General features: G+C 52.3%; 1 protein-coding gene across 1 annotated transcript in view; it reads left to right on the top strand.

Moving 5' to 3' along the window:
* The first annotated feature begins 9343 nt into the window (after window positions 1–9343).
* The window catches only part of LOC135810676 (latent-transforming growth factor beta-binding protein 4-like), an 8509-nt gene continuing 4073 nt past the window's right edge, over window positions 9344–13779 (top strand). Inside the window, exons 1-2 of the mRNA XM_065324168.1 lie at window positions 9344–10214; window positions 12705–13316. Of these exons, the coding sequence (XP_065180240.1) occupies window positions 9344–10214; window positions 12705–13316 (1483 nt within the window). The remainder of the gene's footprint in view (window positions 10215–12704; window positions 13317–13779) is intronic.

Raw genomic sequence — 13779 nt, 5'->3', positions numbered from 1 at the left:
GAGCGGCTTGCGAAACAGGTAAGTCAGCGACGTGTTTGTAACGCTGACGCAATGATTCTATGGCTGTTTTGGTTGGTGCCAGAAATTTCTGACACCAACCAAAAATACAACTTTTAGCTTTAAACCCTTACCTGTAGTTCACGCACCTTTCCTGGATTATACAACTTAACTCCGCGGTTTATGAACTCTACAGTATAACTCTATAGCAGCATTGCGCTTTTTTTCGCTCTCAACAGCATTTGTTGCTAGACACCTCTATGGTTGCAACTGCATTTCACCTATTGCACCTTTTACTGCATTTTTTGCCAGTCACCCCTATGATTGCAACTGCATTGCATCTATCGCATCTTTTACTGCATATGTTGATTTCTTTTGCTGTATATATATAAGCTATAGTCAGAGACAACATTTTTCATTCCTCGGATGAAGCACTGTACGTGCAGAAACCGGTCAGGTCTGATCCAATTTTTTTTAAAGTAGTATGAATTTTACTTAAAGGGGAAGTTAAGGCAAAAATTAAAATTTCACCAGTTGTAGTCTTCGGGGTGCTGAGTCGAATGGTCTTGGTCCGAGGAAGCTGAGACGCTCCCTTCCTACTTGAATCCCAATCGAACTCGCGCACTTCCACCGAAACTGGGTGACTGCGCCCTACGAGATGGGGATTTGTATGCAAAATGTCACTAAAAGCGCCATTTCGTTCTTATAAAAGCACGGATGACCGCGATTGGCCCATATGTTGTAGTCTTTGGGACGCTGAGTCGACTGGTTTTGGTCCGAAAAGGCTGCGATGCGGCGTTCCTCCTTTATTCCCAATCGAACATGGTTGAAGAAGCGGTCACGTGCTCCTGCGTACACCAGTCACCTGGTCACCGTGCCTGCAGGGTACAACTTACTTGTAGCCTGTTTGACCTTTTTTGGGTGCAGTCCTGTCACTCGAGTTGAACCCGAGTTGAACCTTGGTGTGAAAGTTGTCACCTGCTGGCGTGGTGACTAGGTAATTTGGGCACCCAGGACCACGTGACCGCTTCTTCAACCATGTTCGATTGGGAATAAAGGAGGAACGCTGCATCGCAGCCTTTTCGGACCAAAACCAGTCGACTCAGCGTCCCAAAGACTACAACATATGGGCCAATCGCGGTCATCCGTGCTTTTATAAGAACGAAATGGCGCTTTTAGTGACATTTTGCATACAAATCCCCATCTCGTAGGGCGCAGTCACCCAGTTTTGGTGGAAGTGCGCGAGTTCGATTGGGATTCAAGTAGGAAGGGAGCGTCTCAGCTTCCTCAGACCAAGACCATTCGACTCAGCACCCCGAAGACTACAACTGGTGAAATTTTAATTTTTGCCTTAACTTCCCCTTTAACTACTGTGCCTTTGTTGTGCCGGGAGATATTTGTCTCCATTTGATGTGTCGGGGGTTGTCCGTCCGAAAACTCAGATGTCAATGCATCCTGAACTGATATTGTACTGTCGGCTGCTGAAGAACGAACAGCGTAAAATTTCACAAAGCATAGCAGCATTCCATACGTGGTGCATAGACTGAAAATAAGAATGGTCTAGGCTACGAGGCTGACTTTGGGGTGGAGAATGGTCTAGGCTACGAGTCTGACTTTGGGGTGGAGAATGTTCTAGGCTACGAGGCTAACTTTGGGGTGGAGAATGGTCTACGCCAGGGTTGCACCCTGGCTCCGATGTTGTTCAATCTCTACTTCTCTGCCGTCCTTGCACACTGGCGATCAACATCCACAGTGCCTAGTTTCCCGATGAAACATCGTATCGGCCGCAAGTTGGTTGGCGACCGTACTGCCAAGCACAGACTCGCAGACTTATCCGTGTCAGAGTCGCTATTCGCGGATGATGCTGCCCTGTACACCACTTCGTATGAGCACATGGAGACGATGGTTAAGGACTTTACGCAGTGTGCGTCAGGCTGGGGCCTGACTGTTAGTGTGCAGAAGACGGAGTTCTTGGCGGTCGTTCCGAGTGTCATCCGTGCTGATATTGTGGTGCCTGGGAGTGCTGGTGATGTGATCGGCGTGGTCAGCAATTTTACCTACTTCGGCAGTACGATCAGCGGCGATGTAGAGCTGGATGCCGAAGTCACTACTCGTCTTGCCAAGGCATCGAGAGCGTTTGGTAGCCTCCTCCAACCAATCTTCCGGAACTCGGGTCTGTCACTTGGAATCCGACTTCAAGTCTACCGGGCTGTGATCCTTACAGTGCTGTTGTATGGTTCTGAGACATGGACGCTGAAGGCACCCCTCCTGCGCAGATTGGACACGTTCCATCGGCAGTGTGTTCGCACGATCCTGAGTGTTACCCGAGACCAGCAGTGGCAGAAACATCTGTCGAGTGACGACCTGGTGAAGCGCAGCGGCATGCCAGCCTCGCTGGAGGAGTCCATTCGTGCAAATCGCCTGCGATGGCTTGGTCACCTCGCAAGGATGGACGACACCAGGTTGCCAAAGCAGATCTTGTTTGCGGAGGGCACTAACAAGCCGCCTCGCCATGGACCCAAGCGTCGTTGGAGAGATGTGGCAGCTTCAGACCTCCTTGCGACCAGTATCCCGGAGGCCCGATGGTACCACCTTGCTCAGGACCGGAGGGACTGGCGTGAGCGTAGCCATCGGAAGCCACCAAGCCAGCCCCAACCAAGAGTGTTTGTGTGTGTGTCTGCGGCCGCGACTTTCGCCCTCCGAATGATTTATCCCGACACAAGAACTACTGCCTCGCCTAATAGCTATCATCGCCTTCGGCGATGGGCTTTCCAAAGGTGTGTGTGTGTGTGAGTGTGTGTGTGTGTGTGTGCATACGTGTGTGCGTGCGTGCGTGGGCGGGCATGCATGCGTGCGTGCGCATGTGTGTGTGTGATGACTACTCCAGACATTGACGACTGTGTCGATGTGAAGTGCCTCAACGGTGGTACTTGCCAGGATGGAATCAACATGTTCAAGTGCCTGTGTCCGAAGGACTATGCTGGAACTCTGTGCGAGCGTAAGTGCTCAATGTAGTATAGCACTAGATGAGTTTGTTGTCCAAATATGTGTACATGCATGCAAATGTGTGTGTGTTTTGTGTTTTTGTGTGTGTGTGTGTTTGTGTGTGTCCCATGTGGTGCAGTGGTATGTGCAGCGATTTCCAATCTAGTGGTTGCGGGTTCGATTCCCGGCGATTATGGTCACACACGTCTTTCTCCTCTTTCTCATTGTCCTAGCTCTTCTTTCATTCTCCTGGGTGGCTACCAACAGCCAGTGTATGCCGGAGTATGTGGTGTGGTGTGCGTGCGTAAAAAAAGTGGAAAATGAAAAATATTCACTGGCAGAAAAAGCCTGTGGTGGATACCAGGCTAGAAAATAGTGGCGGTCAATTCATCAGCCTTGCAAGTTGTTGAATGGTGAAGTCCCAGCACAAGTTGCTATGTCTAACATAGCTGTTCGCTATCATCGCTTCTGCGATGGGCATGTCTGAGGTCTGAGGTGTGTGTGCAGGGGCGTACATAGGGCGGTTCCCGGGATGCCCGGGAACCAGTAAAAACATTCGATATGGGTACAGAGAATTGTTTGATCCAGGCCCAGGGCTAGTACATGTAATACTAGTATAGCGCTGACAGACTCACAGTGCAAGTGCATGCAGTGCATGTCTGGAGTCCGCCTGCCGGTCCGAGGACGGTGACTAGCCCAGGTGTGAAAGTGGTGGTGGGAGTGGGACACAGCGTAGATCTACTGAACTGGGCCATGGGTTCAACAAATTCTCTAGTCTAGTTACATCGCCGGATTCCTCGATCTCAGAGTCAAATTTTCTTTTGGAGTTTGTTTTGACAAAGTTGGTCGTGTTTTGACGATGCTTTCGCTTTGTGGAAAAGAAAAATGAAGCGTCGACATCCAGAGGGCCAGCGCTCTATTCAGAGCTATTTTGAGCTGCAGGCAAAGAGTGAAGCCAGTGCTAGTGGCGAAGGTCAAGCGATAGATGAGAATGCAGACGCACCTGACGTGCAAGTGAAGTATGCATGCAACGAGCATCATCCAAAACTTACTTCAATGACATGGGAGTGTGTTGGAAGGGATATTCTGAAAGTCGACGTTCACAGTGGAATCCAGTCCCCCGAAATTTGCTGGACTCGGAAAAGATTTCCGTCATCGACAATCATTGTCACAATGTGCACCACCGCAGGCGAAGGATTTCATTTCCTGTGCGTGTCCAGATGGATGGCAAACAGCGCCACTTTCAACTATCCTTGTTGGAGGAGTTACCCTGGATAGTCTTTTGACAGGCATGCAATGGTGGCTTCTGCTTACCCTGTGTGATGTTTGCTCCAGATGATTCAAAACTGCATGCAATCGTCATGCTGAACAAAACATCCATAAAACGGGGAAAGGTTCAGTCTTTTATAATCATGAATGCGCAGCAATGAAATCGTCCAGCAGCTTGTTGATGTCAATTTCACCCAGTCTGAGGAGAATACCAGTATGCAGAAACTCTGTGGGGTACGAAAAACAGCACTTGAATTGTGTGTTATGTTGGTTCATCAGTTGGCATGGGAACCACTCCTGGAGGCGAGCGGCGTACGCCCCTGGTGTGTGTGTGTGTGTGTGTGTGTGCGTGTGTGTGTGTGCGCGTGTGTGTGTTCGTGTGTGTGTGTGTGTTCGTGCGTGCGTGCATGCATAGGGTCTCACAAGTTTGTGCCCTGCGCCAGTTCATAACATAGCGTCGGTATGTCAACGGCTGCACCGCAACCGGCGCATACTGCTCGACTCGCACAATTCATTGAGCATTGCTGTGCATAATTATACTGCTCCTGTAACTGTCAGCAAATCCCCGTATCTCTCTGTGTCTTGGTTGATCTGTCCCTGTGCTGCAGAAATGAATCAATGTGCCTTATCCCCAGACGCGTGTGCCGAGTACGGCAAGAACGGTGTGTGCATGAACGATGACAGCGGCAAGTCGTTTGTCTGCGGCTGTCGCCACGGCTTCACCGGGACCCCGTGCGAGAATATCGACGAATGTGAAGCGAGTGTGCTGCCGCAACGCCGGCCACATGCAGTGTCAATGTCGAGTGCCTGGATAGCGAGGGCAGTTACGAGTGCGTGTGTGGCAGCGGATACACTGGTGATGGGGCTACGTGCACGGACGTAAACGAGTGCTACGTGGGAAACTACGAGTTGTGTCCGCGGGAGTCCGACTGCAACAACACAATTGGCTCATTTGTCTGTACCTGCATGAGTGGATTTACCGGCAATGGAACGTCGTGTTTGGACGTGGACGAATGTTCTATCTCACCGAACGAAATTTGCCAACCGTATGGCCAGTGAAACAACACACATGGTTCATTTGTATGTGATTGTGTGAAAGGTGCCCAGCTCGTTGCGTACAGCAATCAGTGTGTCGATATTGAAGAATGCGAGAATCGTTACTACGGACCCACTCAGTACTGCGACTATCGCAGCAACTGCACCAACTCACCGCTGAGTTTCGATTGCAACGGCTGCAGGTCGGGCTACGAGGGCGACGGTTCCCCCGGCAACTGCTCGGATATTGACGAATGTGCGCTGGGCTTGCACATGTGCACAAACGGATTCGTCTGTAATAACTACTATGGAGGTTTCTCGTGCCAGTGTCCGTCCGGCTATCGCATTAACACCTCGTCGGTACGCTGTGAGGATCGGAATGAGTGCCTGGAGAACTACTACCGGTGTTACAGCAATTCAGTGTGTGTTAACGTGCCGGGAAGGTACCGCTGCGAGTGCGAGCCAGGGTTCCGTCAGTTCTACGGCCGTCAGCCTTACATCCGTTGCTACGACATTGATGAATGCAGGATGTGGACGGCCTTCACGAGTGCACAAACGGACTCCAGTGCGTGAACGTGCAGGGCGGGTTCTACTGTCACTGTTCCTACGGCTACCGGATCAACAGCTCCGGTTACTGCAACGACGGGGACGAATGTCTGGAGTACTACCGGCCGTGTTTCTACGACGACGTGATGTGCGTGAACACCCCCGGATCCTTCAGCTGCCAGTGCGAGCCAGGTTTCAGGCATTACGGCTACGGATTTGGTCGCTACGTTCGCTGCTTTGACATCAATGAGTGTAGCTAGGGTGCGGACGACTGCCTCAACGACACCACGCTCATCTCTTGCTACAATACGCAGGGCTCCTACCACTGTGCCTGTTCGCCCGGATACGAGGTCGACAACCAGACCGCGCCGACTCTGCCGGCCATGACGGCGACGCCGAGCGCGTTCTCCACGACCGCGCCATCAGATGAGAACCACAACGACCCTGTTCTGTGCATGGACCGCGATGAGTGTGATCAGGGCTATTGTAAACCGTACGGCAATCGTACCAACACACAGGGCAGCCATATCTGCAGCTGTTCCGACGGCGCCGAGGAGTGCGGCGGACAGTGCTTGGATCGCAACGAGTGCTCCGGCCAGCACCGAGGCCGCTTCTGCGACCTCAACGTGTTCTGCGTGAACACGCATCTCAGCTACGCCTGCAGTGGCTGTTTTCCGGGTTACCACGGCGACGGAAGTGCCGGCTCCTGCGTCGACAACGACGAATGTGCCAACGCCAGCCTGGTGGGGCTGTGTAGGGAGGAGCACGGCGGAGTGTGCATCAACACTGCCGGCAGTTACTTCTGCAACTGCTTGCCCGGGTATCAACGCGCCGGCTCGCGCTGTATTGATATCAACAAATGCTACAGTTCGTACACGGTGAGCCGTAACTGCGACGCGCGTGTGTCAATACGGTGGGTTCGTTCGTCTGTCAGTGCCGCCCCGGTTACACCGGCCCGGGCTGGCGGCGTTTCTATGACTACAGTTGCCGTGGCTGCGAGGACATCAACGAATGCGAGGATCCGGCCGTCATGGACACGTGCTCGCACGGAACCGCTGAATGTGTAAACACGCCGGGAAGTTACTCCTGCTAGTGTAAGGCCGGTTTTCAGCCAGATGACGGTGGCAGCTCATCCGATCTGCAATGTACAGACCAGAATGAATGTGAAATTCCGGTCTTCTGCCATCCGCATTGCAACTGTACGAACACAGTCGGAAGTTATGAATGCAATTGCCAGCAAGGTGCAACGCAAGTCAGCGTACTTTGCCTAGACATCAACAAATGCGACTTCAAAGCGTACATCGAGCGATACTGCGACAGAAACTCCTACTGCAGCAACTCAGTTCTCGGCTACGACTGTGGTGGCTGTCGACATGAGGCAGAGGGCAAGTGTACGGGTCTTGAAGAATGCCAAGACAAGGGTATTTAACTCTGCGCGGAGCAGAACTACACGACCTGTTTGAACACGCCTGGTTCGTTTCTCTGTGGCTGCGACGTTGGTTACTCCTACAGCAGCAGTCTGGCTGCTTGTACGGACGTCGACGAATGCTCTACCTACTTTGGGTACCGGTGCTCCTACCGAGCCACATGCAGAAACATTCCCGGTAGCTTTGAGTGCGACTGCGACCCGGGCTAGACGGGCATTGGGTACTCGTGCAGCCCGCTGAACAGATGCCGGGTGCCGGTGCTGAACCCGTGCAACGGAACAGCCGAGATCTGCGTGGATAGGTACTATGGCAACGTGCGCTGCGACTGTCTCTACGGCTTTCGACGAGAGGGCTTCGATTGCGTCGATATTGACGAATGCGTCGAGCAGAGCGCCTGCTAGCCATACGGAAACTGCACCAACTATCCGGGATACTTCACCTGCGATTGCGCGGCCGTAGCGGAAAGCGAACGGTGCGTCGACCGTGACGAATGCTTCCCGCACTATCGCAGCAGCCTGCTATTCTGTGACGAGAATGCCAACTGCACAAACACGCCACTGAGCTACGAGTGCCACGGCTGCCTCACTGGATACACAGGTGACGGCTCGGTAGGCAGCTGTGTGGATGTCGACGAATGTGCACTAGGAACAGACGGTTGTAATGTCACCGGCGGCGAACGCTGCGTGAACACGCGTGGAAGCTTTCACTGTGACTGCCTGACGGGATTCGTATTCGACGCCTCCTTGGGAGAATGCACAGACCTGAACGAATTCTCATATTCCAATCGCTATCGCTACTGTTCCTACAGTGCGTCGTGCCGTAATACTCATGGCTCATACCTATGTAACTGCTTGGCTGGGCTGATGTTCGACGGACGCACTTGCGTTGATGTTGATGAATGTGGAAATGGCGCGGAAACTCCGCATGCCTGCACCAGGAGAAACCAGACATGCCGCAACTACTACGGAGGCTACAGCTGTCAATGCTCGCTCGGCTATGAATTGTCATCGTATGGCGGCGACGGTGGTGTTTGTGCGGATGTGAATGAATGTCTTAAGTACGGCGCGTGCCGCTTCTATGGCACGTGTACAAACACTGAAGGCAGTTACACGTGTGATTGTGTCAACGGTTCCGAGGTCCTCTACTCCAGACATTGTCGCGACATCAACGAATGCTCGTACAGCTCTCGGCTGGCGAATCGTTCGTGTGACCGCTACGCCCACTGCCAGAACACGGAGCTTGGCTACCGGTGTCTGGGCTGTCAGCGTGGCTTCACAGGATCGGGACTACCCGACGACTGTATTGACATTAAGGAATGTTTGCTGCCGGCTAACAGCTGCGGTGCCAATACCAGCAACGCCTTCGGGAACATGTCAGAACACGCCGGGGGGCTCCAGCTGCAGCTGCTCACTGGGATTCAGATCGAGCAACGGCCGATGTGTGGACCTGGACGAGTGTTTCGGGTACTTTTGCCATTTCTACGCGGATTGCAATAACACGTATGGCTCGTTTTCGTGCGAATGCCGCGCAGGTTACAGCGGCAATAGGAGGGTGTGCTACGATGTGAACGAATGTCTCAACGACACGCTGAACAACTGCACCGGCTTCGGCGTCGAGTGTGTCAATCTTCACGCAACGCCCCCCGGGCGACGCCGACGACGGTAGTTGTGTGGATGTGGATGAGTGTACGGTGCACGGTGCGTGCCGGCCGTACGGCACGTGCACAAACACGGTGGGAGGGTACAACTGTACGTGCCGTGAGGGGTCCGAGCACACCGGCTATAGCTGCGCTGACAGAAATTAGTGCAAGCACCGGCACTTCTATTCGGGCCTTTACTGCGATCACAACGCCAACTGCGTAAACAACAACTTGGGATACATATGTGCCGGTTGTCGAACAGGGTACCGTGGCAGCGGATTGCCGGGCAACTGCACGAGAATTGACTACTGCGCCGAGAGGCCGCACCAGTGCAATGGCATCAACGAGGTGTGTCGGTTCTCTCTGTACGGCAATATCAACTGCGCATGCCGCCAGGGCTATTTTCGGAGAAACGGCACTTGCACGGACTCTGATGAGTGTGGATATGCTTATCAGTGTGGCCAACATCTCTACTTGCATCAATACACCAGGGTCCTTTAGATGCGAGTGTGCCGTCGGGTTTAAGTACCAACAACTCCCCATCTACAACTACCTTTACCTGTGTCTGGATATAGATGAATGTGCACTTGGCATCCATAACTGCAGTGATGCTGTCAAGGGTAAATCGAGTGGGTGCAACAATACCCTGGGCAGTTACCGATGTAACTGCTCCACGGGATATGCTGTATCAGTTTCTTCACATGACGGCAGTCAGGCTTGCTCCGACATTGACGAATGCACGGCGGGAACGCACGATTGCGCGGTAGGCTCGACGTTCTGTCACAACACTACCGGTGGCTTCGCCTGTCCCTGCTCACCAGGATACGTAGCCTCCCAGAGTGGCAATGGCAGTGCTTGCTTGCCAGCGGACTGCCGGGCAGTGTCCGTGCCGTGCGCGCCACTGGGCGAGTGCGTTTTACGCTCGCCTAACGACAACAATAACAACACTGGCTCGTACGAGTGCGAGTGTCAAGCCGGTGCGGAGCTGATTGACCAGCGGTGTGTGGATGTAGATGAGTGTAGCCGCAGCAGTAGCAGCAGCAATGGTGAGTCTCCGCCTTGCCAGGCAAACGCAAGCTGTCGGAACACACGGCCGGGCTTTGAATGCCTGTGCAGTGTTGGCTTCCAAGCTAGCACCGGCACCGCCCAGTTCAACGAGGGGCGTCTCGAGTGCATCGTCGCGGACGAATGCGCCAAGCGCGGCACCAACAACTGCGACGCGCTCGAGAGAGCTACCTGCGCAAATCACATCGAAAGGTACAGCTGCTCTTGCCGAGTGGGTTTCCTTGGAAACGGCCTACAAGGATCCTGCCAAGGTGAGTGAGGAGTAGAGAGCAAGCTGATACAGTCTCAGACCTCACTCCACCGCACACGTCCGTTTTCCACAAAATATCTGGAGAGGTGAGGGAGCCGGATAGCCGAACACCGGTTATGTTGGATGCAACACGCACATGTATGCTGTAAATCGGTAACCAGTAAGTTATTTTCATCCGGATGGCGAGGGATCCGGATAAAGGATTCCATCCTTCGACAGCGCGTCCACTACAGCGCGAGGCATTTCAGCGCGACCACTTCAGCGCAAGGCATTTCAGCGCGAGGTAGTGTCAGCGCGAGGCACTTCAGCGCGAGGTGATGTCAGCGCAAGGCACTTCAGCGCAATGTACTGTCAGCGCGAGGTAACGTCAGCGCCAGGCACTTCAGCGCATATACGTCAGCGCTGTCTCAAACCGTTTCAATTCCATTTTGGAGAGTTAGCTTGCATAGGAAAATTAAAGAAAATTATGGCCTATCCGCAAAAATACTGTGTCTTTTATAGGGTGACTGGTGTACATGGCAGTGGTAATACCCCATACAAGTTGTCAATAGTCATTGATAGTCAGTAAGACAGTAAAACCTGTGACTAACGACCACCCCTTGGTGCCAGCAAAAGCGGTCTTTAGTAGCAGGTGGTCTTTAGGTAGAGGTTTGCACCGCGTGACCGTATATGGACCCCGGGTATACCCACTTATTATGGATCCCATTATATGATATTATGTATGTCCAAATGCAGCTAATTCAATTCCCCAGAACTTGCGCAATGTCATTCTTATTTCAGGTCAAACAACACTTGGAGAGAAGGACGGAGAGATGGATAGAGACAGAGAGAGAGAGAGAGAAGATAATTTTTTTGCAGACTTCAAATTCAGCTGCTACTTCTGAAGCCAGGAGTCAAACGTTCCCTGGGGAAGTTTCGTTTTGCGCTGGGCTTCAAATTTGTTCATGCGATCAATCGTACCGACTGTCCTTGTTGTGACTCCTCTATTGCTTGAACGCGATCCTTCAGCATTAGGACCTTGTGGTGCTGCTTTGTTTCTGGATTCCTTGATGCCAGCGTCGATCCGTCTGTATGTTTGGGGTGACAGAGCCGCCCAGTCTTCGTTTCTCCTCCGAGTAGTAACATCGATCAGAGAGCGCTTTCGATGCGCTCTCCAAGACGTTTCCTATCATGTTTATTCTTGACAGCGCTTGAAATTTTGACAGGTGTAGTGCAGTCCACACCGACTCCACGGTCAAAATTCCCTGCGTTCATTTGTTCAGCTGTAGTATCGAAAGATTCCTTTCAGGACCATGGAAAATCAGCAAAATTTCAAGAAGGAACTTCGAGCAACATTTGATTTCGCACATTGCGGTCGCTAGTTACGGGTCAAAAATGGTCTTTGGGACAAGAAAAGGCGGTCGCTGGTCGCGTTCAGCAGGTAGTCGCTAGTCACAGTGCATTTTGAATGTGAGACCTTTCGTGCCTGGCGAAGTGGTCGGTAGTACCAGGCTGGTCGCTAGTCACGGTGGTCTTTAGTTACAGGTTTTACTGTAGTACCAGGCTGGTCGCTAGTCACGGTGGTCTTTAGTTACAGGTTTTACTGTAGTACCAGGCTGGTCGCTAGTCACGGTGGTCTTTAGTTACAGGTTTTACTGTAGTACCAGGCTGGTCGCTAGTCACGGTGGTCTTTAGTTACAGGTTTTACTGTAGTACCAGGCTGGTCGCTAGTCACTGTGGTCTTTAGTTACAGGTTTTACTGTAGTACCAGGCTGGTCGCTAGTCACGGTAGTCTTTAGTTACAGATTTGACTGTAGTCACTAATTAGTGCCCGTACGTACATTAACATGTACGGCGCTGAAGTGCCTCCCGCGGACAAAAATCTGCGCTGAAGAAGTTGGCGCTGACGTGTCCTGCGCTTAAAATTTTGCGCTGAAATTATTGGCGCTGTCAAGACACAGCGCTGAAATGGCACCGAGCTGAAATGCCTCGCGCTAAGGCGGTCGCGCTGAAGTGCACCGCGCTAACATGGACGCGCTGTCGCGGGAGGTTACCGGATAAAGGAGGACCGACCGGATAAGCGAGGTCTGACTGTATCAGTCATGACATTTTGTAAGGGAATCCAAGTTTCTGAGAACGTTACCGGTGTGTACGTGTGCGTATGCACATGTATGCATATGCATATGCACATCTGTTTGTGGGCGTATGCGCGTGTATTCGTATGCATATGCGCGTGTATTCATGTACGTATGCGCGTGTATTCGTGTGCGTATGCGCGTGTATTCGTGTGCGTATGCACGTGTGTTCATGTGCATATGCACGTGTGTTCGAATGCACGTGTATTCGTGTGCATATGCACGTGTATTCACATTCATATACACGTGTATTCGCGTGCGTATGCATGGGTATTCGAGTCCGCATGCATGGGTATTCGAGTCCGCATGCATGTGTAATCGTGCGTATGTTTGTGCAAGCATCTGTCTGTGTTTTTTTCGCACTATCCCCAACGCAGATGCTGACGAATGCAGCAGTGAAACGCATGACTGTGACTTAAGACGTTCGTACTGTCAGAACTCACCGGGCAGCTACACGTGTCCGTGTCGCGACGGCTTTACGCAGAACCTGGCCACCGGTGTTTGCACAGACCTGGACGAATGTGCCGGGGACTCGAACAGCTGTGGTCGCAACACGCGCTGTGCCAACACCCTCGGCAGCTACGACTGCCCGTGCCTGACCGGCTTCAACGCCACGCTCGCGCTTGCCGCGTCCGAGCCGCCGCAAGCCGCGTCTCCGTCGCCGCGGTTACGTCAATGCTCGGACGTTGACGAGTGTTATCTAGGCGTTCACGGCTGCGGCGTCAACACGCAGTGTGCTAACACGGATGGCAGCTATGCATGCGCATGTACGGCAGGATTTACCGGCAATGCGGCACGGGCGTCAGGCCGAGATTGCTATGATATTGACGATTGTGAGCTGGACGTGTGCGATGCCGTTTCGACGATGTGCCGTAACTCCGACGGCGCCTTTAGCTGCAGGTGTCGCCGTGGATTTGTGCCGTATGCAGCGAACACGACACACTGCAGTGATGTTGACGAATGTCAACTGATGATACGGAACTGCTCAGGTAATCCATCTTGATGTAAATTGTAATATTATTTCGCTGCCTAGCCTGCTTGGAAACTATAGGATGTCTAAAACCCTCTCTGACACTTTTGTTGTGTTCAAATAGACCCTTTGCACAATAAGCGAGAGGGGTCGAGACGGGGCATGCTGTGCACGCGCTGCACACTTGGTATGCAACCAGCATGCATGGTTTGCTGCAGGACGTGATCAAGTTTCCTATGACAGGCTGTGTTTTCACGGTCCAGACGCGATGTTCATGTATGTACTTCCCAGCCTTTTTCATTTGAAGTTTTTTTAGTTCTGAAGGAAGAAGTTCCGAAATGCTTTCCAAGGACCACTGTTGGGTTCTTGTTTGCAGCAACCGTCATCCCTAGTGGCTAGTCTAAGAAAACCCACTTGTCTTTCCATGCATTCCCTGGTTATGCTGGCATTCCACACTCTTGAATCCTCGCTATCTGGCGAGA

The sequence above is a fragment of the Sycon ciliatum genome, chromosome 2, assembly GCF_964019385.1.
Source record: "Sycon ciliatum chromosome 2, ocSycCili1.1, whole genome shotgun sequence".
Taxonomy (NCBI): Eukaryota; Metazoa; Porifera; class Calcarea; order Leucosolenida; family Sycettidae; genus Sycon; species Sycon ciliatum.
Note: the sequence above shows the minus strand (reverse complement) of the source record. Positions and strands in the feature narration are given on the sequence as shown.